Source organism: Idiotropiscis lumnitzeri, chromosome 15 (assembly GCF_059441095.1).
Source record: "Idiotropiscis lumnitzeri isolate Australia: NSW breed Sydney's pygmy pipehorse chromosome 15, RoL_Ilum_1.0, whole genome shotgun sequence".
Taxonomy (NCBI): domain Eukaryota; kingdom Metazoa; phylum Chordata; class Actinopteri; order Syngnathiformes; family Syngnathidae; genus Idiotropiscis; species Idiotropiscis lumnitzeri.
Window position 1 is genome coordinate 14,239,229 of NC_142405.1, and position 24,871 is coordinate 14,264,099.

Below are 24,871 nucleotides of genomic sequence, written 5' to 3' on the forward strand. Positions count from 1 at the left end.
TCTTTGTGACAATGTTAAAATATAGTGTGCACCTCGTAGATAAAAAGTCCAGTGGGTCCCACTGGAGGAATAACAGGACAGCCCCAGTCCACGTGTTAAACTTCCCACACACCTAGCCTGCCTAAAAATGACAGGAAATATGATTTTGGCTTGGCCTTTAATGCAAGATGTTATAATATTAAGTATAAATATTTGCAGTAACATGCGTCTTAAAACAAACATGGAAAATATCAACAATTTTACCCGGGATTTTTTTTTTTATTCATTTTTTTACCCACACTAGTAAATGTTACGAAAGGTAAACTTTAAATCAAGGTAATTTCAGTGCTCGAGGAATTATGTAAGGAGGTAGGCAATAAGTTGGAGTTAAAACATCGGACATTGTTTAAAAACGTCTTCATTTGTTCCACAGATGGCACCTCACCCCTGTGGTCCCAAAAAAAAAAAGAAAAAAAAAAAAAAAGAGGTTCATGTATGCTTTTAAACTTCCTCAGCCTCTCCATCCCGACAGTAGCAGCATTCTAATATATTCATTTACACTCTAGGTGGCTGGAAAATCTGTACAAAAAATGGTGAATTTCATTCATTTTACATAGCCGAGAAACAGACATACTACCACAGGTCAAGGTTCTCAGTATTAGCAAACCCTGGTTCTTTACGGAGATTCCAGTAGTTTCCGTTGTATAGCCACACTTCACGTTCATCCTGGTCGACTTCTTTCCTGAAAACAAGAAAATACTATTAGTGAGCAATCGCACGATTTCAACGTCTAACTGCATAAATTAAGCGAATGACTTTTCGTTTGGTCAAGTGTAAAAAGGTTAAAATAGGTCAAGACGGTTTTCTCACCTGAAGAACCTTGGGATGTGCTGCTTCCCTTGCTTGGCCATCTCCTTTCTCCTCTCCCTTTGTTTCTCCTCCACCTCATCCTTCTTTTTATCCGCCTCTGCTACCTTTCCCTCTTCTAAGAGCCTGATGAAAGATTGCATATCAAAATAAAATTATACTTTTATTTCAACACAAGTCCACAATTTGAAGTTCTGTACTTTTTGTTGCTTAATTTATCAAAATGTAAAATTGTTTATGAATGGAAAAAAAAGATGCATTTTTTTGTTACTTTTAATATTTGTTTGCTCTATGGAGTGTTACAAAAATAAAAAAAAAAATACACATTCACGATTGAACTGTTAATAATTTAAGCTTTTAACCTTCTAATAAATTAATTTAAATTGAAACAAAATAAACTATTTTGCCGACTGTTTCTCAGTTTCTCAACTATTTCTCTGTATGCTGCGTGTGACTGCCGCCCCTCCCGTCCTTCGTTGGAGATGATGACAACATGTTGACCAGGGAGTTGCGGGCGCTCTGAAATGAACGACAAGAGCTGCTCAAATAGAGAGCGCACTCTTGACATTCACATCAAAGAGACAGCAGCAAGAACTGTTTCTTTTGCGACCGATATCACGAATAACTACACCTTGCGGGATAAGTGAGGTATCTAACAGGTGGAGCAGTGGTGGGGAAAACAAAAAAAAAACAAAAAAAAGCATTTAGTCTTTGCAAACCATCTTTTGTTTCTCAAAATTTTAATTTTTATTCTTCTTTAAAACGTTTCAGATTAAATTTGCAACTTACTTGGCTAGACTTGACTGACAAGGTATTCATTAGATTATTTGATTTTGACTTGACAAACCTTTCCTGTTCATCAGCATTTCACAGTGTGTCATTTATTTATATTTTGAAAGGAAATTAGTTTTACTTCATGCCAAAAACTATTTAGGTTTGCTCTCTAACAGCCTGCTGCGTCCAATTGCACAGGTTCGCCACTCCCAATGGAGTCAACACTCAACCCCAGCTTTCATATTCAGTCACAGATCAGCCTACACACATTCACCGCTTTACAGACCATCGGAACATATAGAACAATTAACACCATTTCACATGCCACAAAACTCTATGAAACGGTATTGTAAATATTGCAGTATTTTGGTTAAACAATTCACAGAATAATGCAGTGGAAAGTCAGCTATCAGTGTACACGACACACGGAATGTCCAGCCATCTGAGAAGTGAAACACTGCCCTCTGCTGTCAACTTGAAAACCACATAGCACAAAGACTTGAGGACTCATCTGTGATTTCTCATGTTGCCAGGTCACTGTCAGGTACATAAAGGAAGAAAAAGCCGGCAAGAGAATTAAGATCTGCACTCAACCTCTTGACCCATCCTTGCTCCTTTATCAACAAATAACCTGCTGAGTAACATGCACAGTAGTGGTGTAATGTTGGTCCATTCAGAACTACTTTAAAGGAAGAATGCTGTGCACTAAAAGGAATAAAATAAATACAAGAGCGACAGTTGATAAGAGCGGGAAGGTTACGTAACAAGTTTAGCAATATTCTCGTTATCCTAAGCGGTTAAAATGTTTGTATTTTCTATATGCTGGTTTGATATTTTATATATAAGAATGTTTGGACTTGGTAACAGGTTTGTTTCATTTTGCAAATCTGACAACCTCAAGTTTATTATTGTTTCTACTTTGTATGTGGACAAAACACTGCACTGGTATCGTTTCAGGACCAGTATGCAGGTATAGTAACAAATTCAAAATTTTGCTATTGGGACTACACTGCCATGCACATATTTTGAAGTTATGTCAATCTAAATTTATTGCAGAGTTGACAATACATTTCAGGTTTATTTATCCTTTCTTTAGCGGGAGTCATTATTGTGGATTTGCAAAAGTCACAATAGTTGGTGAGTTGCGGACCTGTTGTGACATGCCTTCATGTATCTGTTGCTACACAGTTGCTATGCTCTGTTCTTTTATGATGTCATATAGGCTTGATGCTTGGAGTATTTAAGATTGAGTTACTCAGTGACACATCGTCAGTACGTCAAGCTTTCTTCATGTGAGGATGTGAGCCATCTTCCATGTGTTCTGGATCCAGGCCTGCTTGTTATTACTTTGAATTTTTGTATATAAAGACTCCTGTCTGCTTCTGGGTCCAAACCCCACTCCTCACATGACAGCACATACTGACCATCATGGACCCAGAGGACCCAATCCACCACGCCATGAGGACACAGGGGGCACTGCTCAGCAGACACGACCAAATCCTGAGGGAGGTCACGGAGTCTATTCAGAACCTCTCCACCACAGTCAACTCATTGACCATCCAGTTGACATCCAGCACTCCACCACGACCTTCATCACCCACTCCAGTCCACATGTCCAATCAAGGAGTGATCGACTCACTACTGCAGTGCCTTTTCACTGCGAACCCAACATTCCGCCACCTGAACATTATACTGGAGAGGTAGGAGCCTGTGGCCAATTCCTAGTAAACTGTTCCTTGGTTTTTGAGCAACAACCTAGCGCTTTCATGGATCGAGTATTCCCACAATTCCCTCACCTCCTCAGCCACGGGCATGTCTCCGTCCATGGTCGCATATGGATATCAACCTCCACTATTCCCATCCCAGGAACAAGAGGTCGCTGCTCCCTCTGTCCGCGCTCATCTGCGGCGTTGCCATGCCATATTACACATGGCAGAGCCGTCCTGTCCCGCACAGCCCAGCGTAACCGACAACTGGCCGATATACATCGATCTCCGGCCCCTGACTATCGTCCAGGGCAAATGGTTTGGCTATCTTCCCGTGACCTTCCCATCCAGATTGATTCCCGTAAACTAGCCCCCAGATTCATGATGTTAGGATGTCAGCCATCTTCCATGTGTTCTGAATCCAGGCCTGCTTGTTATTACTTGGAATTTTTGTATATAAAGACTTTTACATCGCCACTTCCCTCTCCTGTCTGCTTCCGGGTCCAAACCCCACTCCTCACGTGACAGGACAGTTTTTTTGGCACAGCTTACAATGCTATTTTGACCTCTGTCAAATCAGTTCTACTCTAGAGACTCTCTCAGATGGGACATTCTTCCATATTTGAAAAAATTGTGTTCCCTTGGCTGAGTCACATGACTGAATTTTGCCTGCATATTTGCAGAATGGACATTTATCACTGCAAGCTGATTCGTCGAATGAGGAGTCCATTCCCTTCGCGTCATGCCATGCCCATCTATATATTCTTGAGTCCAGTGTCAATGACTCCCAATGTTGCTCCTTTCCCCATAAAAAGTTCAGAATTGCCAAGTCAATTTTATCAGAGTTAGCCAAAAAGTCAATTGTTTTCTTCAAACATTTACTTAACACTTCCTGCAGCACCTACAAAATAAACATCCCTCCATATTCCAGCTGTCACGACAGCTTTATTGTGACAAGGTACAACAACATTGCATGTAACTGTGTGATATGACATTTTCAACAAAATGGCACAGTCAAAGGGCACACGCCTGTATTTTTTTTCTTCCTAATTTTTCCCAAATGACAGAACTACATTGTGCCAACGGAGGTCTTTAAGCCCTAATATGGCTTAATTAGTAGTTCAGAAGGCATTTCTTGTACCGCAGTTGCAGTCCTGAATGTGACTTCCATACTCTATGTACAGAAAGTGAATTTGGAGGAGCGTAGTCCCCGACTGCATCCTTATGTATAGTGGGAATTGACTTGATTACTTTACCTCTGGTCGGGTCTAAAACGTGTGTCTGTTGGTGGAAGTACAGCTTTCAGTTCAGGTGTAAGTTCATTTAGCTCTCTGGCATAGCGTGAGAATCCATAGTACTGGAAGTGGTCATTAGGCTGCACATCTGAAAAAGGACATTTACATAAATTTAAATAAGATAAGAGGAATCCTTGTGCTCGACGCTTATGAGACATTACTTGGCTTCCAAATGCACTTTGGGGTTGGCAGCGTGTCACAGAAGATACCCTCATGCCAGAACCCACCAAAACGATGAACAACCTCTCCAGCCCGGTCAAGAACCACACCTTGAACTCCATTTTTACTGCTGTCGGATGTCCAGTACCGAGACTGTGTGACGAGAGGAATAAAGAGAAAATGTACTTTAGATTTACGTTGTCAAACACGCGCGCACGCACGCACACACGCACACACACACACCCCTGCACACAAAAAAGGAAAAACTTGTCCTGACCTTGACAAAAGATATTTTGCAGGTGCAGGCATCACTCTCTTTGTTTCTGATGACCACCTCACCATAGTGCTCCAACCAGCGCTGCTGACTCAGCACATTGTGAATGCACGTAACTGCCTTGTTCCACTCGTAGTGATCACCATACCTACACACATTTGGTTTAGTCATGTCATACACTTGGAGATGGAGTACGTAACAGTGCATTCATAACATGAGATGGTTTTAAAGTGGTTCCTCCGCTTGTTACTATGGGTAAAATAAATATCCAATTTCAAAATTTAAATCGGTTTCATTCTATAGTATTTATATTCAGCAATTTCAGGCAGTATCATTTTATAAATTGTTCTATCACAGAGTGCTACAAAAATACAAACAACGAACTATTAAAAAAGTGGATTTTTTTGTGTATTGTTGAACTATTTAAGGGAAACAACAGTTGCAGTAAACACACTCACACGTTCATTAACAGTGGGCACCCTTGCCCGTCTTTGCGCTTATAACTGAATTTCTTAGAACCAAAGTCATCCCAAAAATGTATTTCCAAGAATATGTTCATGTATGCATGGCTCATTTTCAGAAAACGTGTGAGCCGTGATTGGTCGTTACCTGAGCCCTGAGCAACTGATGTCATCGCCAGTAGACAGAATGACCGCACTCTGTGATGGCTAAAAACGGGTGGATTTAGATATTTATGTCATATTCTGGAAACGCAATATTAATCAGAATGCCATGTTTAGACTACTGAAGGCGCAAATAACATCATATTGCAAAGATTTTGGTGCAATCCCATCTCCATTAATGCATTTTGTTTGAGGAATTTGTCCATTGAAAAATTAAAATTTTACCAAGTCTACATTTTGCCGTTGAAGTATTCATGAATTTCAAAAGGTGTTACAAATGTATTTTGGTTTTAGATGCTCATTTTCTCACCTTACTAATGAGTGAAGCCTTTCACTACATAGCGATGCTTTATCTCACAGTGCTGCCTGTCTGTAACTTCCTCCTTCTGCATCTTAACCAATGAAATGGCTTGCACAAAAAAGGTGAAACCCAAACCCCCAAAAACAAATGGGCTGTGGCTTCTATTGGTCACTACAAAGAGCCAGCTCGAAAACTGGATCATTTACGGTAGACGCATCACGACGCAACCAACTGTACATCGTTAGTACAGTGAGTCTTAATTTTATAACAAGACACAGTGCATAACATTTTTGTGCGGATGTTTTTCAATTATCTCATAGTAAGGAAATTAGATTTCTTTAGCAGTGTCCAAGAAAGCATCATCTTACTTGGGTAGGGTGACATTGACAGGTCCACTAGAGAGGATCTCCACTGACTTCCCCCAAAACTTGTTCTTCCATCTCTGATCTAGTGAAAACAAATACAAATTGATTACATAGCATTAGGTATGCAACAATTCACTCAATCTCAATTGGATTTGCAGTTCCCGATTTTGATTTGATTCAATATTTTATTTATTATTTTAATTGCTGCCACGCTTGTCTCTGTGGACTTTTGTGATGCTACAGCGATCCACAAACGAAATACGCATTGCGCATTAGCGTAAGCGTGTAAATGTTTAGTGCATTTTGAATGGAACCACAAACTATGCCGGGCTGCACTATCACTATAAAACTCTGATTTCCACGGCCAACCGTAGCATCAGTTGTGGGTGCTATTTCTGTATTTAACACACACACTAGCTGCATTGAACTATGCGGCGCAAGTTAGCTCGCGCATGCAAGCTCGCGTTTGCTAGCTCTCATTCAAAGAGTGGCATCTTTGTCAATGGTAGCATTGCTGATGTTATAAGAAATCTCATGTCAACATAGCCAATGTCAGGGGAGGGATGTTACTAGTAACCACACTAGAGTCACGGTTTTAAATCAAAACCAAAACTATCACTGAACAACACAGAAGCAAACAATGAAACAAATAAATGCAATTAACACAAAACATACATCTCTCATGCCATTCATATCCCAAAAAGAAATGTAAATAACACAAAAAGAGTACTGAGGCATTCTGGGAGCCTATCAGCCTCAGCCAATCAGATGGCTGGTTTGAGATATGTGAGTGGTGTGCTTTGGGCAATGTTTTTTTTTCAGTTTGTTGTCTAAACCTGTAATGTTTCTTGCTTGCAATAACATGACTGATAAGACAGACTTATGGTATCGTGGACAGCTGGCCTTTCGTCAAGCTTTCTCCAGCACGTACATACTGGTCTGTTCTGATTGTGTGAACCATCACCAAATGAGATATTCACAGAATTTAGTTGTCACAGTCTGCGCTCAGTAGTCTCAGACTTCAACTAGCAGGGTGTGCTTCCATGCATTCTGGAATGCTCAATGGGGCATCGGCCCATTTCTCGAGTAAATAGCATGCGTACAGATCTATGGGTCTCAGTCTCTACACAAGGTGCATCGCAGTACGGGGTGCCTCGTCTGTTTTGGGGAAGATTTGGGACAGGAGAGATTACATTCCTACATAACAGAGTCAAGAAAGACTGGCCACACACTTCAATACCTTGCCAGAAAGTGAAGTTTGTAGACTCCGCATGGCAGGCAGAAATTGGAGGATGATGGCTAACCTGTAGAAATCAGAGTATTAGATATGCTCCAATTCCAATTAGTGGTATAATCCTCACCTGTTACCAGCAGAATAGGAAGGCTACCTGCTCGCTGACGTAGCGGAAGCCTCTGTCCTCTCTGTGACTCTCATATGTTTCTCCAAGAACAGGGTTGAAGGGTTTGTAGCGATACCTCCAGGATGCCCATGCATAGCCAGAAATAGAAAATGCTGCAACATATACCTGGTCGCCCAGGGTATGAGAGTTTTAAAAATGGTGCTAGGTTTACATTTAGGCATGTGAAACTCACCATACGCTCATATGGATCATCGGTATGATTAGCAATGTCTAGGAGCTCAGAGTACTCCAGCTCTTCTGACACTCTCTGCAGCAAGGACAGAGGTTCATTGAGAGCCACGGGCATGGAAACCCTTGAAAGGTCCTTGCCAATGTTGTTGTACAGGATGCTCATGATGCCGATGTGACTGTTGTCCGTTCCTGGAGCAGGGATACAAGTGCGACGGCCTGCATCACAGTAACACAGAATTTGTGTTTTTTTTTTGTTTGTTTTAAATAAAAAGCAACATAAATTTAGTGAGTCAGGTCAATTGTGGGTCTTTCGGTAGAAACAAAAACTAGCGACAATGATACCTGTGTCAGACATCGGGGTGGGTTTGTCAGTTGCATTCCTTAGACTGGCTCTGTATTTGAGGGTGGCACTGGCTGAAGAAGACAAACGTGAAAGTTTTAATTCTGCTTGTTCAAGTGATCGGGATTCTCTGACTGCTCTCTAATAGAATCAAATAGGATTGTCCTCCATGTCCGTTCATGTGATGAGCAATAGCCAATCGATAAAATAGCATGAATAACATGACCAGTGTGTTGCAATCTGTGTGTTGACGCCGCTGCATTCACACTAACTAAAAGAGTGAAGTCATCAGACATGTAGTTATTGCTGTTATTCCTTTGGAAGATTACGAAACACTCACCATGTCCTTCTTCAGGTTCTGATGTGCTGGTGGTGGTGATGTCACTCAGACCGGATTCATCTGAACCCTCCGCTTCAGAGGAGGTCTCACATACAATCACGTCACTGGCATCAAAATACTCTGACATGGAATCAGCCACAGAGGGTGCACGTTGACTATGACTAAAAGATGGCGTCCTCTGCCCAGGCGAGAAAAACAAAACTGATTTTGAGAACCGTGGGTTTTAAATATCCAAATACAGTGTGCTGCATAATGCAAAGGAATAGTGCAACGGCAAAATAACATGAGAGAAACCAACATGAGCGCCAATTGTAGCACATGATTTTGTTTTCTTGCATCACAAGTAAGGAATCACTTTTCAACAAGCCCTGTATCAGTCATGAGTGAAAGGTGATCAATTCACAAATTTAAGTGTGCAAAAAAATACACACAAGTTTCTGATTAAGATTATCCCTAGATTTACCCATATTTACAGTAGTTCTTCATTGAGCATTTGCTAACAGTTGATATTCATCTATATTAGGTAGCCACATTAATGAAATGTGCAGACTATCTGCCAGAGGACCCATCAAGGGGATGCTGTTTTAATGTTTACATGTGATACTCCTGTGAAAAAACTAAACGGATCAAAACACACCAGAACAACTAAGACTTGACAACTAGTAGGTATCTTACAATACTAAATACTGAGTGCTGCCGTCGAGATGGAGAATATTGTCACAGTTAACCACTCAGCAAGGAAGCAGTATACATGGTATTGTAAAACATTCACGGTGCCATAGATATCTAAACACAAAAAGCTAAAAAAAAAAAATATGCAGAAGTGTGTCACGCCCCTTTTCCCGTTCGGGCATGTATTCTTTTTTTGTACATCAAAATCAGTCTGACACTTTTTAGTTGAGGCCCAAAAACTAAAAATTATTCTGACTGACAAGAAAATATAAAGTCCCATCTTTTATGCATTGGGTGAGGCATAATTTTCTATTGTCTGAGATACGAATTCACGAGCAACTTTTCGCGATTCACTCTCGCTAAATTATTTACTGCAACTCAAAGTACAAATTTAAGTTAAATTTTATACATGTTCTGACCAGAAACTTTTCCAGTTCATTTGTTTGATCTATTTAGTTAAGTAAGGTCTATATTAAGTTATGCAATGTGAACACATGTTTAAAAAAAACAAAAAAACAGAAGATATTGCTGTAAACTGCATCTATTCATGCGGCATTGACCGCCTCCCCCTTAAAACTAATCTTAGAATTGCCACCAACAGTGAGGTTGCTGGGTCAGGAAAAAATTAACACCAAGTAATAGTCTCTGGTGCTCTCTTGAAATACAGCAAAATTGTAACGTGCATCCCAGAGTGTAAAACTACATACTGTGCTGACACATAATCAGCTGATTGTTATAGGGCTGAATATATACCACTGTAAACTATGTGCAGTTTAGGATAAAGGATACTCAGCGACCAGTCCCAGAAAAGTGATTATTGATGAGCAATGAGGACAAATGGTAGAAAAATTAGACTCTTGTACTTTGTGTATTTGAAAGACAGCTATTACTGTAATTTTACACTTCGGAGAGAACACAAAGGATTATTGACATGAGTATCTCAAAATCAATTAGAAAACTGTCCTTCAGACATATGCACAACTCGGGGAGCGTACACACCTGGTCTGCTCGGACAGTGCAGAAGGATTCTTCAGTAGATTCCGAGGACAAGGAAAGTGAATGGACTTTGGTCAGATGAGACTGTAAGTCAAACTAACACACAAGCACAGTCCCAACACATAAGAGAGAGGATGAGGAGGGAAAAAAATTAATCTATAGAAGAAAATGTCTTACTGCTTGCAACATATTAACAATATCACTAGAGTATGTGCTGCAAATAGCGAGTAGCCATCACAATAATTCTTCCGTTCCCCTATTCAATTTATGCGTCATTCCAGTCCCACCTCGTAAATATTAAGGAAATTTTCTTGCATTAAAAAAAAAAAAAAAAATCTAAAAACACCATCATACTGTGCCATTAAAAAGTACCGCCTTAATTCTTTTCCTTCGTCGTATACTCACTTTAATATAAAAGATCAAACAAATATTAAAAAGAGACAATGATAACCCAAGTAAACAACATGGCATTTTTCAGTGGTTGATTTTATTCATTCAGAAAAAAAAAATAATCAAAGCTACCTGGCCTTGCGTAAAAAAAGTATTCGCCACCCCCTTGCTATATTGTGAATTAACTATGGAGAATCACTTTTCTTGGCCATCCGAGTTCATTATCACTGACCGCACCCAACACAGATTAGCACCACGTGTTCAAGAAATAACTTAAATATAACCTGTTTGACGAAAAGATATCTTCCAAGATCAACAAGCTGCAGCACAAATGCCCAAAGAAATCCAAGAACAGATGAGAAATAAAGTAACTGACATCTAGCTGACTAAGAAGGGTTACAAAGTAATTCCTAAAGCTTTAGGACCCCAGTGAAGCATAGTACAATAATCCACAAATGGAGTAAAACTAAACAGTGGACAATGTGCCCAGGTACCTCGGAAATGACCCCAGAGACCAGAGTGACGACTACAGACCGTTAACTGCTAACCAAGAATGACAAACACTTGTGAATTATTCTGAAGACTTTTGATAGCTATTCTTCGAATTGGTGAGACAAAAGTTTGACTTTTTGTGTCTCGTTAAATCTGGTGCACGTGTAGCACAACGTCTCAGATAAAGAACATAATACCAAGAGTCAAACATGGTGGCGTTAGTGCGACTGTCGGGGGCTGCTTTGTGTTTTCAGGGATTGCTGTGATTAATGGATCAATTTTGCGCTTTACAAGAAGAAAAGGTTGAATGCTCAGCCATCAGTTTATGACCTCTGCTGAGGGTGGTCAAAGCAATTAAGTTTGGGTGGCAGCTGCTTCCTCCCCACAGTGACAGGTTTCCTTGATTTTATTTCTCAATATATAAAATCACAATTCAAAAATTGCATTTTATGTTTACTTGAGGTATCTTTGTCTTCAAAAACAAAAATTTAGTGGGAAAATATTTTTTTAAGGCACTATGGTATACCATCAGAATCAACTTATGGATATTATTAATGGAATACACCTTTACAATATGTATAATGACTGTAAAAACAGTTTGGATCTTTTTTTTTTGGTCATGAAGAGCTGTGTCAAATGACGGAAGGTTAAACATGAGCAGAGGTTACGCTTAACTATTTTTCCCTTCAGATAATTGGGTTGGCAATCTTCATAGCTGTCAGACACACTTGCTTGCTGCCAGTCATATGACAAGAAGCCTCGGCACACTACACAATCATAATTGCAATCTCAGAGAGAATACCAGTTACCAGTCTCAAAACAGCTACACATAAACTCTGCCTTTAATGCAAGACAGCAAGCCCAGAAGAAACCTTGTGGAAAATCTGAAAGGAATGGTGAAGAACAAACATATATCCACATAACTATCCACTCTTGTGCATCTTTGTGAGGAAAGAATTTAGTGCTTGACCAGGTTGTATAAAAAAAGGCAACAAATGTGATGACTGCAACCTCCCTGTCCCAAAACAAAAAAAGAAAAAGAAAAGAAGAACAGGCCAAACAGGCTTAACAGTTTCCAGTTTCACACTGCACCTCAACAGCTCAGACCAACTGATGGAAGGGAAGGGCCTTTGTTTTTGTATACATACAGATGGCAACATATCAACTTTTGATTAATACGGATAAAGGCTTTCATTTCTTGAACATTTTGGGGTCACAAAAACATTTTCACCGGAAAACAAGGAATAAATGTTGCCAACTTTGCGACATTGTTAAGTAGTTAGTGAATAGCCTGTATACAACTTGTATAACTGATTTTACGGTTCTCTCAGAAAACTCAACACCTCGTCATAAATGTCGAAACCACCGGCAAAAATAGCAAGTTTTCCTTTCCTTGAATTAACTTTTTGGTTCCATCAGTTTAGACAATGGCTGTGTTATTGTGAAAAGGAAAGTAGCTTTATACTGTTGTAGATGCTGCACACTGATTTTTTCACACTGCAGCCAAATGTCACTTTATGTAGTCACATAAATAGCCATAAAATATTCACAAAAATGTGAGGTGGCTCAAAACTCAAAGCGCACTTTATGTTGCTGCTTGAATAAGATAGACATCTATTGAACAGACTAAAATTTAACACAAAAAGGTAATTTTCGGTTCATATTCTAAAATAATTCAACTTTAACTTAAAATATGTTGCTTTGCATGAAAATATCTGCCAAGATATAAACATGTTGGGGGGGGGAAAGTCACAGGAAAAAATTTTGGAAATCCAAATTTATGTGATGGTTTCATCATAGAGAACAGATACATTTGAGCCCCCATGTAGGTGGAGTTACAGAAAGATCCACGTAGCTCATCATTGCATAAGGGAGCTATTGTGCAGCATTATGGAATTTGTAGTTTGTGTGTCATCATCCCTTCACACCACTCAATAAAAAATATGTCGGAGCAAGTCTGGTAATCGGAAGAGTAGGACTTTCCCAATATGCATTGTTGTATTCGCAGTTATTACGTTTGACAGTTATGATATCTCGAATGTGTTATTTCGTACAGACAGACATGGCGTAATACTTAAAGTGATGTTTCTAGCAGTGTATAGTTTGCTACTTTTGGTGGCGGTAAATCTTACAGTGCAAGTGCAATTAATTGGACTGGTCATACAAAATCTAGTTCTAATATACTACTTGTCTGTTTCAAATTTTAAAAGATGGTATCACTGAAAATAGCAAAGACACTATATGACTAAGGCCAAAAATGTTCACGGTTGGGTGTGATAGCAAACTGGGCTAGGTGTGGCCTGAGCGCTACGAGTTGTGACACACATGCCGTTTATGGTTGATCATCTGGTCAAGAACAATTAGTGGTGCAAACTTGTACCCAGACTAAGTTGGACATTTTCATTACTTTGTGTCAGTCATGTATATATATATGTGCTTGTATCTGTGTGCATATACAGGTGCGTGCCTGTATAGTATATACCATACGTGTGAGAGAGGATGAATTTGCATGTGCGTGTACTGGATGCATACTTGAAACAACGTATAACTGGCTCGGCTTATGTGGGTCACTATTACCTCTGATAGTGTGCTGCACAGTTTAGCGAGTTGTTCTGAGGTGTCCTGCCTTAGATCTGGGCCAGTCCAGGCCTGTCTAAGACGTTCTCTCTCCAAGGTCAAAGTTTCATGAACAGACTTGAGGGAGGTAAAAACTGCAACAAATAGAGCCGCTTTATCAAAAAATTGCAACATTTAATAGTTAAAAATAGCAGATGGTGACAAAACATTTTAAATCTAGAACTCCTTTATTTGGATTGTTAAATGAAGTTGATAAACCGGTGTCAATGCATGCAACACCCACATCATTGTTTTCCTAAACCGTCACGGCTCACTTGGTGTGTGACTCAGAACCTCAGACAAAAGAAATTGTGATTCAGTGGTATTAAGTTGTTTTTTTTTGTTTTTTTAAATTAAGATTTGCCAAGGTATTTAATATTTAACAGAAATTCAACAAGAACAGACACATACCCCTCTGTGAGACAATGCAGATGTCCTGTTGCAATTTCTTGGCCTCTGGTGAAGTGACTTGAGGATTAGACAGCTGTGAGTACACATAATCTGGGATAGATTGTAGAGAACTGAAGTTGGTACTAAGGTGGCTGGAAGTGAACTAGAGGAAACAGGAAGAGTCCAAGTCAGCAAAAACATATTACAACTGATTGCTAGTGCCTTTCCTTGACATTTTATAACTTGTAATTTATTCTACTTGAGAACTGAAATGTACACAGCAGAAAAAGAAAATAAACTTTGTTTTAAAACTTACAACTCCTCCCATAGCTTCCACACGGGACAAGGTCCTGGAGTGACCAAGTGTTTTTCCAGTCTTCTTCTTGGGTTTCTCCAAAGAAAGATTCTGAGTGGATAAAAAAATACTTGATTAAAATTACATATTAAAACTTTGTTTTCACCTTAATGGTCTTATTACAGGTGAAGTATGTACAACTACAGAGCCGGAACCAGACAGAAAACTGTGTTCAGTCCTCTCAGGATGCCTCTGTGTATAGTATTTGTCAAAGTCTGCAGGTACAGGATTGTCCGAGGTTGTTGACTGCTATATATAGGGGCGACTATTGTGTCATTTGTGATTGACCAGTAACTCCCGACGTGTCTGTCGATCGCATTGCTTTAAAAAAAAAAAAATACAAATAAAATTAAAAATATATATCTGTTGTAACATTTGTCACTTGACTGACATACAGGGCAGCCAGTCCTGTGCCTGTCACATTCCACTTTGCGTATATGCATACAAGGGCGCTAACTGTCAAAACGTGCAGTTTCCATTTTGTTCCGTCTACTCTAAACCTATGGAAGGACAAGTTCCATTTTTAACTAACAAGCTCAGTTTAAAATTGTTTTGATCAGAACACTGAAATTAGTCATAATTTTTTTAACTATTAGTCTTGGAGAAATTAGGAAATAAGTGATGACTTGAAAAACGCCTACTATGGCCTAATATGGCCACGCCCCCCCATAAGTAGCTTGCATGCTAAAAAAGTGTGAGCATCCCTGCTGTATATAAACAAGAGTGGCACATGTATTTCCTGGTTGTGAAGCTATTGTCGCAGATATGCTGTAAGACTAGAGCAGAATAACAGACATGCCGACATGGCTGGCCATGTTGGCAGGGGCGACCTTACATCAAAGGCAATGCATGGATATGCGTGGCAATCACGTCGACAACTGTCCCAGAAAATGTCATGGAAACAATGCACATTGGCTTAACATTGCTGGAAACGCGCAGCTAAAATGGAGCGTGTCATATTTATTCACATCAATGGCCCTTTACATCTGTGGCCATTTAATGGAATGAGCTCCCGTCATGTCAAAAACTACTTTTGGTTGTTTGTTTGTTTTTTTCACCTGCATACTGATGCGCATCTCCAGGTCTGTGTCTGTGATTGGATAGCCTCCTTCGAGCCAATGGAGTCGCTGGATGAGCAGGGCCAATTCTGTCAGGTCAGCCTGACAACGAGTCAAGTCTGACGGAAAAGGATCAATTTCATAAGATGAACTTCATTCCCTTCACAACTTCAATGATTTGTAAAAACAATCTTGAATTTTCTCGAATCCACTCAGGGTCAAAATATACAACTCAAATACTCCCACTGATAACTACTGATTTTATCTACGCAGGTTAACGAAGACTAACTTTTATTTGCTTGGGTGAGTTTTAGGCCTTCAAGATGTCAATACGGAATTTGTCATTTGTCTTGAAATTTGTCTTAGCTTAGTTTGCCAATAAAACAACGGCGATTGTTAAGATCTAAACATTAACGAAAACTCATGAAACTTTGCAATCAGGCCTGGCAAAATCAATATCTGTTTCTTGAGCAATTAAAAAAAAAAATGGTTCGCTATCTATCACCCCCTTCGAATTTTCAAAGAAGCATCCGGATGTTTCACCTAGCACGTCAAAAATTTGATGGAATATGTACACATCCAAGATATCCAAAAAAAGTCTCTTGCAGGTATATGCTAAATTGCACAGGAAGTCGGCCATTTTGAATTCACTTCAAATTTTAACGTGGCTTTGACAACAAAAGCTGCTCGAACTTTAACTAGTACACAATAATTTCTTTTAAAGACCTCTCACATTTGATAATAGTACAGGCCTGAAGACATGAACTTATTTTTCGTAGTAGTGATAGCGCCACCTACTGGTAAAACAAAAAACTAGAAATTATTTTAGTTGAGGTTTTTCTCCGAGCAGGTTCACAAGGTCAACCTCATATTTGCTAAGATGAGTGTTTAGGCCTCCAAGATGTCAAAATGCGAAAATTTTCATTGTCATTTTTCGCGAAAAGCTGTGGGTGTGGCAATGCACAGTTCAACAATAAAACAACGCTGATATTGATGGACTAAATCTGGCAAGGCAAAGTCAATGTTGTATTTGTTTACTGCGCGAATTTGAAAAGATGGGTCCCCCTAGAAATTTTTAATACAGCAGCCCCAGTTGTACGTTTCATCTAGAACTATGAAAATTTGGTAGTATATGTAGCAGGCCAATTCCTACAAAAATGTCTCTTGGAGCCAACTACAGTCCAAAGTAATTCCAATGTGCCAAAACGTTTCCAGGGTTGCGAGGGCCTTTTATAGCTGTTCACAGCTCTCGTGTAAATAGTTTTTTTAAACGGCCTTCGTACAATTAAGCTTGAAGATGTAGATTTCAGAACAAGGGTTTCTTTCTTTGTCGACAGCCTTTCAAACCTATGGTAATGCAAGACTGTTCACTGTGGACAGTAACACTGGTTTTCCAGCATGTTAAAATGTTAATTCCTCACTAAAAACACCCCAAAGCGACAATCCACTAAAAAATTAACAGATATTATAAATGTATTGAAACCAAAACTCTACTAAGCCTTTTGCGCAATAAACTGGTTGGCTCCCCCCAATATATATACGTTTTAGACCAATAAAAATGTAGAATGAAAAATACACAGTGAATGGGTTAATCTGTGAGTGCTGTACTGAGAGTTGGGCATCATATTGTGTCATAGATGTAAAGTTTGCATCCGTTTCTCACCATTGGAAGTTGCATCAATGTCATTGGTCTGCTGTAGCCAGGCTGATACCTTGTTGGTCACGCCTGGATGGGCTGCAGGGGGTCTGGGAGTCAGGGAGGGGCTTTCCATCTCTGTTTGGAACACCGATGCCGAGCTGGCATAGATGGGCAACTACAAAAATATTCCAATCAAAGGTGTGACATATCTATTGCAAAATAAGATAGTGGAATGTGACTTATCAAAAGGAAGAGACTTCCACTAAGTTTCATACATTACTTCTGGTTTGGGAAAATAAACAAATTATCTAATCTTTTTTAAATGTTGAGTATTTCTTCCATCATCCGATAGGATCCAACAATAGTACACTTTTCCGAACTGATGTCATCATGCGTCGATGAGTATTGCGACAGGCTTGAGGACTTTACCTACAAAATTATTCGCTAAGATGAAAGAGGTATATTCCCAAAAAAAAAAAAAAAAAAATCATAGCTTCTACTCACGTTAAGTGTTCCTTCAATGATTTAAAAAAAATAATAAAATGATTTCCATAATTGATGTTTTTGTGAAGAATCACTGAAAATATTCTTCATTGATTTTGAGCTTTCAAACCAATTACAGAAAGATGTTTTAAAACATTTCTGAACCAAAAATTTTCTTCAACCATTTAGGCTTCTACGGCATACACATATTTGGGTGCTGTGTGTTATGAGCCAAAGTCATGTCAATAGCCTGGGTCACAAGAGTAAACGACCATTTTGCCACCCTTAAAAACAAACCATTCTTTGATGCTGCCACCCACCAAGTAGCTGCCGACTGCAGCTGATTCAACTTTGACGACGTTATTAACTCCTCAAAGGGAGTTGTTTCGCTGCAATTTTTTTTTTATTAATAGAAAACGATGGGCTTGGCTTACTAAGTGAAAACTCACTGACAGTTTTGCATGAACTGTAATAACTTTAGTGAGGAGTTAAACGCTGTACACATACTTCCTGGGTTCGTGTACTGTACTAAAAACACTACAAATCTAATCAGAATGAGAAATCCCTTTGTCATTGTACTCAAGTGTGCAACGAGATTAGAGAGCACCCCTCTCCAACAATAAGTCAGTTAAATATATAAATTAGATAAATAAGAGAATAGTTAGTGCGATGAAAAATAATAATGAATAGGACATAAAAACACATCACGTCGCTCTTCTGCAAGGTAAGGGTGGTCGTGTGTGTGTGTGTGTGTGTGAGAGTTTAGAATGGAGATGGCTCTTGGAAAGAAACTGTTTCTCAGTCTATTAGTCCTTGATTTGATGCACCTGTAGCGCCTGCCAGAGGGCATCAGGTCGAACAGGTGTGAGTTTGGGTGGGTATCGTCTTTGACGATATTGAGAGCCCTGCTGAGGCACCGGGCGGTGTAGATGTCCGACAGTGAGGGGAGAGGGCAGAGTACTGGATTAAAAACACTACAAATCTATGTTGATCAAGCTTTTACATTGTATTTTCAGTGTTTGTTAGGCTGAGTATCGATTCAAATTTTCAAAAATTGAGTGTATTTACAAGGGCCCAATTCGATTCATTTCGATTAAGTTACGATTCAATCAAGGATTCACGCAAAACTAATTTTGATATCGTATGCAAGCCATCCGCAGAAGAACCAATGCTGCAATTTGTACAAACTGCTTGCTGTAACTGGATGCATACGTCAGTGACTTTGTTTCACATCAAACATGGTTAAAAAAATAAAATAAAAATTACCAGGACCGTGAACCTTTCACGTAAGGCGTTTTACTGTGTGTGCGCATACTACGTCCATATGCATGTACGCACGCACTCAGAAAGAGAGTATGACAGGCTCCATTCAAGATTTCAACTTACGGAGGTTCTTTTTTTCTGGGCCAGATTGTTTAAAACTGGCAGTGAACTGTGGCCAAGAGAGATTGCGTGAAGCACTCCACGTTGCACGCTCATAGCCTCGTTCTTTCGAAATACACGATGGGCACACAGCTTTGTCAACCAAATGTAAAATATGTCAGGGCTCTTGGCCTAAAAGAACGAAAGAAAGCAGACATTATGATACTATAAAAAAAAAATAAAAAAAGTGCAATTGAACTTGACTTAAAAACATGTATTTAGGTCTTATTTAGATTATTCTTGTCTCTATTACTTCTTGTTATAATCGATAAGTTTGTCATAATTCTTTATTACGAAAAACAATTGAATTTCCGTCCCTCTGAAAAAAAAAAAAGGAAAATGGGACAGAAAGTGCACCAACATGATTCAGTAACTGGTTCAGTCATGTCAGAAAATTGTTTCAAACTAAAAGATGTTCGCAAATACGTTTTGAATTTAAATTTTGATTCAACACAGATAGTCTGCTTTCATGGAGGATTTCAGAAATCTGACTAATTACTGTTGAAAGGCTGAAATTCAAAGAATTTGAAGAATTTGAAATTAAAAAGGTCGCTGAACGACGAATGGATTCTTGAAAATATTTGAGTAATTGTTGCAACTCTTCATGTACTTCAGAGTAAAAAAAAAAATAAAATAAAATCGCTGGCCTAAATATTTTTTCCCTCTGAAGTCATGTGAGAATCCGCTGCGCTTTGCAAATTACCATCAGGTGGTAGAGATTGTCTCCAGCGTCCAAGTCTATACGTTGAGACTTTTTATTAACGGACATAACAGCAACACTAACATCCATTGATCCATGAAGTTTTCCTTTTTGAATCTGGAAGACAAAGTGAGCAACAATATTAAGCTTGGCACTACCCATTAAACCTGGGGTCACTAACATGGTCCCCGTGGGCAACAGGTAGCCCCCAAAGACCACATAAATAGCCTGTGGATCTGTTCTAAAAATAGCCATCATTTGAAAATGGGAACACCGGCCAGACACTTATACAAATTAAGTGTTACTAATATGTAAGCATGACCTACTTGATCAATAAAATCATCAGTGTCTTCACATAAACTAATATCATTGATAATAATGTATAACCTAGCTAGTTATAAATTAGTAAAGGTATTTTGCGCAAATTTGTTGTTTCAGATATGTGTATCAAACTGCTAGCCCTTCACATTAATCAGTGACCGAGAAGTGGCTCTTAAAATATTGCCAAGCCCTGCAGTAATCAATCTGAACTGCTGCTGCATTGACGTCTCTAATGGAGCTGCACATGGATGGTCTTGATTATTGTCAATAATAGTGAGCATTTGATTGCAAGGTGGTCTTAGTTCAGTCCAAAATGTGATGAGCTTCAACCTGTGAAGTATGAACATGAAGCACTCCAGGTCCTTTAAAAAAAAAAAAAAAAAATGTTTATTTTGTTTTACACAAACAAATACACAAATCCAGCAAAAAGTATGTGGTCACGCCGCTACATAAAATAAAATCATAAGTCTTTTAAACTGTATTCATTAACTTAAAACCTCACACACCACCAGCTGGTTCCATCCAAACGTTCCTGAAACTGTGGATAAGGTGACTTGGTATATTTGAAGATAATGATATTTGCAATTCAAAATGAGACATTACTCAGTATCCCCAAAATAACACGACATGCCTTGCAAGAACGAAACATTACATTAATAAATCTAATCATTTGCAAAGCGATGTTAAAGACAAGCATGGAATGGACCAAGTGTGAACAGAAAGAAAGTCGAGGCCACATCAGACCTGAAATGGAGTTAAAGTCCATCCCCCCACTTAAAAGTATGTAACAGGAAAAAGACAACATATACCATATATTGCACAACAACACACAATACTCATTCATAGTACTTGGTGGGGGGGTAGTTCATGGCTCTTTTCATACTTAGAGAGAAACCGTGTTACTTACATCTTGCTGTGTCTTTGAATACTTTAGAATTCCCTTCTCCAACATGAAATATCTCTGAAATATAAGAGACACCGTCTTCAAAATAATTCCTCTCATTTTCAGACAATGTTGAATTGGCCAAGAAACTTCATAAGAGGTTTTATCGAGCTGTATATACCTTGTGCCAGCCCTTTAATGGGTATTTCCTCCTCTTCATCAAAAATCCCTCACATATCCCAGGAATACTGAGATCCAGAGAGGAGCCAGGAACGGAATTCTGTTCCAGGTGCTGCAAGTCCTCCATCACTTCCCAGTTACGAGACTGCATATAGTACATATACATTTTAAACTGCATATAGTAGATGTTCTGCTGTTTTTATGGTATCTATTGATTCTTTTAATATGCATGCTGATTTTCCGCTAATTTATATTGCACTATATGGAAAGCGCTTAGTATATTTATATAGCGCATTTTCATAACAGCTTCAGCTGTTATGAAAAGGCGTTGCAATAAAGTTGCATTGCATTGATATACATTTTAAATTCTCCCATGGTCTTAAGTGAGAAAAGGAACAAACAGCTATGAGCAGATTCAGCTCAAATGTAGGGTTTGCAAAGGTAATCAATATCGCTACAAAGTCAAATTGTTTGACTAGTTTCCATTCTAAAATTTTAGATGGAGCCTTTTACAATTTACAGATGCAGTAAAAGCCCACTACAATGTTTCCTTTTGGAAACAATTGAATGTGCACCTGAATTGACCTCTGATCCCATAGGACAAACGAGATGGAATAATACTTAAAAACCAACCATCAAAAAAAAAAAAATATATATATATATATAAACATTAGGGGTCCTAAATCTTGTAGCAGAATTGGCAACCAGATTTTGCAGTCGAGTTACCTGCTTTGAATATTTGGAGGAGCCAGTGCTGCTGCTCCTGGAGTGGCCAGGTTTGTATACACTGGCTGGGGATTTGTCAATGGCTGATATCAATGACTGGTTGCTACTAAGCGGGGGCGGGCACACCTGAGGGTCCATGGGTGTAATGTCTAGCGTGACAGGACTGAGGACTGGCTGTGTGTCACAGCACAGTAATCCGCACTGTGGAGGGTCAACAAAGGCAACAGACGAGCATTACTACCAGTGGCAAAAATATGATTTTCATTGCATTTCTTGGATTAAATAAATATTGCTCCTGAAACCCTGAGATCTTAAAGTATAGAAATGCCAAACATAGTGACTAGAAAAATCGTAATCATTAATCTCAAAATAAGGTAACTACAAAAAAAAAGATCCTCGTGATACCTGGGCAGAACATTTTTTTTTTTTTTTTTTAAATCAAAAATTAAAGTTAATGACACAATATAAACTCTAAGATTGTATTAACCTGACTACTTCGTACAAAAGAGCAATATTTTATTTTCCAACATTTTTGAGGCTGCTCGCATTTTGGTGACTCTGCATTTGCAATACATAAACCCCGAGGCTTTTGAAAGCTGTAAAATCTGGCCACTTCAGGGTAGTGGTGGCATCCTAAGTGCCAAAATACTTGGGCCGGGCCCCTTTTCTGGGTGCAATTGTTCATCTGTAGGCATAGTGGAATAACATGTAGACTAAATTTAGCTCTGAGCATTTCAACTAGTACCATCACATTTTTGAGACAATGCTAACTATGGGTGGAAGAAAAATGTTGTGGTGTGACATGAGCAACTTTGAGTAAAAATAAAATGGACAGTTTACTCCAAAACATTTTTTTTTTAAGTGTAACCATTATATAATGCTGTTAAAATCATCCTGACATAAAGTAGTAATCATTTCAGTGCTAGCAGCATCAACCCAAATACATAGTAGTCGTAAATATTTCAAAGTAGAGTATGAGAGGGCCAAAACATGACAAAGACAAGATACATGGAACAGACCATAGCAATTACAGTACAAACACAGGGCTGAGGCGTTTTTAAATATTATATTTTACATCTCACCCACCTCCCATATATCTGGACAGGTGATCATTTTCATAAAACATGGGGTATATTTGTGCAAAAAAATAATATTAATAAAAACATCACAAATTAACTATCAAAGATCTAGAGAGCTATATAATCTACGAAAACCGCCCATAGGTGGATGCCCCCCATGCAAAGAGTTATTGGAAATTGCTATCTTGCTGACACCCAATTGACCATTACTATCTATAAAGCACCAACTATTGACAGGGGAATTGAGGAGAAGTAATTGACACCCTGTCTGATTATTTTTTTACATATCTAAAGAGCATCTACTAGAATTCTATTTCACTTTAAACTTATCTTTTAACATTTCCCTTAAAAATAACCATCTTAAAAATTAGCTTTTTAACGGCAACTGAGCAAATAAAACAAATGCTGCAAAGACTTCCATTAATAACCCAGGCAAGACTTAAATACCTCCCTAAGATCTCAGATACTTTCTTGATGACAATTACTAATCCTTAATTAGTCCGGACTTTTGCCTTAAGGAATACAAAAATATACTTGACTTTAACCTTTTTTTTTTTTTCTTTTCGACAAACACCTTCGGCTTAGTCCCAAAAGAAAAAACAAGTGAATTTGTGAAGAGTGAACCATGATTAGGCGGGGCTTCACGGCAATACATGCCTTACGTCATCTATTTAGATCACGCTAGGTTTATATCTAAGAATCAACTTTGGCTTCTTTCTCAATTGCATAAAACGCATGCTTTCCAGTTTAAAAAAGATGCATGCAATTATTACATATTTAAGTTTGGATTTTATAATCCCCATACAGAAACTATGCTTCAAACTACTACAATTACTGGAACACCATTTTTCCCCACAAGAGTTAAACTGCACTGAGCAAATACAGTCTAAAAGTAAACTATTCAATTATCAAATTGAGGCTCACTTAAAATTAACTGACCAAAATATTTAATCAAAACTCACCTTTTTCAGTCTGTGTGATGGTCTGTGCTCCAAACAGTCCAAACAAAATACCTTCAGCTTTTCCCCAGGATAAAAGAAGAGCAGAAAAGCAGAAAAACAATACCTCCATGAACCTTTCTACGGCAAAGTTCTCTGACAACTATTCTTAATGCAACATAAAGATCAAAGCCACACCTGAGTGGGAATGTGCTTGCCAGACAGGTGCATATCAGAGGAGCAAGTATCTGGGTGGGGCTGAAAGTGGAGGACTTTTAACTTACCCAACAGGCCTGCCAGCTCTGTCATCAGGGGAACAAAATAGGTTAGCGCCACAAGATACAAATGAAATATGAATGAAATTTCATTGGAAACTAGAAAAAAAAAATCAAGCTATCATCTGTTCTCTGTGAGTGAGGGGACTTTTACAGTTGATAGATGGTTGTGATAGCCAATCAGATGACATTTGGGATTCCAAATTAAGGATGGCATCGCACAGGAATTAATGTCCATTCAAGCAGCTAACTTCAAGAGTCTCTGAACTAAAGTAATCGACAGCACACCCAAGCCCCCAACCCAAAGATGATCAGTTCCCAACAGGCAACGACCCCAATTAGCAACATTGCTTCACACATCACTGCGGCATGATACACTTTGCCCACATGACAGCATCCACTCATTGCAGGAATAATTCCCATATGTGGTTGAGGCACAGTAAATGAAACAGGGGGAGCATAGAACCAGATCAAAAATATGTTGTTGAACAAATATCACACCAGTTCTAGACAAAAGCACAGAAACTTTCACACGCACCACGAAGTTTCCAAATCTGTCATCTCTCCTTCCCATGTCCACCCAACATATCTAAAGACATTCTTCCAAGCTGCTCTTGAACGCAACCTGAACAGTTGGCAGA

General features: G+C 38.8%; 1 protein-coding gene across 6 annotated transcripts in view; it reads right to left on the reverse strand.

Moving 5' to 3' along the window:
• Positions 1–24,871, reverse strand: part of LOC148323034 (oxysterol-binding protein-related protein 7-like) — a 30,054-nt gene that overhangs the window by 258 nt on the left and 4,925 nt on the right. For 2 of the 6 annotated variants that reach the window (XM_088316208.1, XM_088316209.1), the window contains 24 exons: positions 24,154–24,257; positions 23,980–24,036; positions 21,939–22,139; positions 21,214–21,357; positions 21,057–21,110; positions 19,832–19,945; positions 19,093–19,260; positions 17,248–17,398; positions 15,585–15,703; positions 14,488–14,577; positions 14,193–14,334; positions 13,743–13,876; positions 10,287–10,379; positions 8,616–8,793; positions 8,278–8,349; positions 7,937–8,151; positions 7,732–7,869; positions 7,584–7,647; positions 6,347–6,425; positions 5,058–5,202; positions 4,783–4,933; positions 4,583–4,709; positions 850–972; positions 1–721 (listed from right to left, as the gene is read on the reverse strand). The exon at positions 1–721 is cut by the window's left edge and continues 258 nt beyond it. In XM_088316208.1, coding sequence (XP_088172334.1) covers positions 613–721; positions 850–972; positions 4,583–4,709; positions 4,783–4,933; positions 5,058–5,202; positions 6,347–6,425; positions 7,584–7,647; positions 7,732–7,869; positions 7,937–8,151; positions 8,278–8,349; positions 8,616–8,793; positions 10,287–10,379; positions 13,743–13,876; positions 14,193–14,334; positions 14,488–14,577; positions 15,585–15,703; positions 17,248–17,398; positions 19,093–19,260; positions 19,832–19,945; positions 21,057–21,110; positions 21,214–21,357; positions 21,939–22,139; positions 23,980–24,036; positions 24,154–24,186 — 2,901 coding nt within the window. In that variant the 5' untranslated portion in view covers positions 24,187–24,257 and the 3' untranslated portion in view covers positions 1–612. The remainder of the gene's footprint in view (positions 722–849; positions 973–4,582; positions 4,710–4,782; positions 4,934–5,057; positions 5,203–6,346; positions 6,426–7,583; positions 7,648–7,731; positions 7,870–7,936; positions 8,152–8,277; positions 8,350–8,615; positions 8,794–10,286; positions 10,380–13,742; positions 13,877–14,192; positions 14,335–14,487; positions 14,578–15,584; positions 15,704–17,247; positions 17,399–19,092; positions 19,261–19,831; positions 19,946–21,056; positions 21,111–21,213; positions 21,358–21,938; positions 22,140–23,979; positions 24,037–24,153; positions 24,258–24,871) is intronic. The other 4 variants (XM_088316212.1, XM_088316213.1, XM_088316210.1 and 1 more) reach the window with 4 other exon arrangements.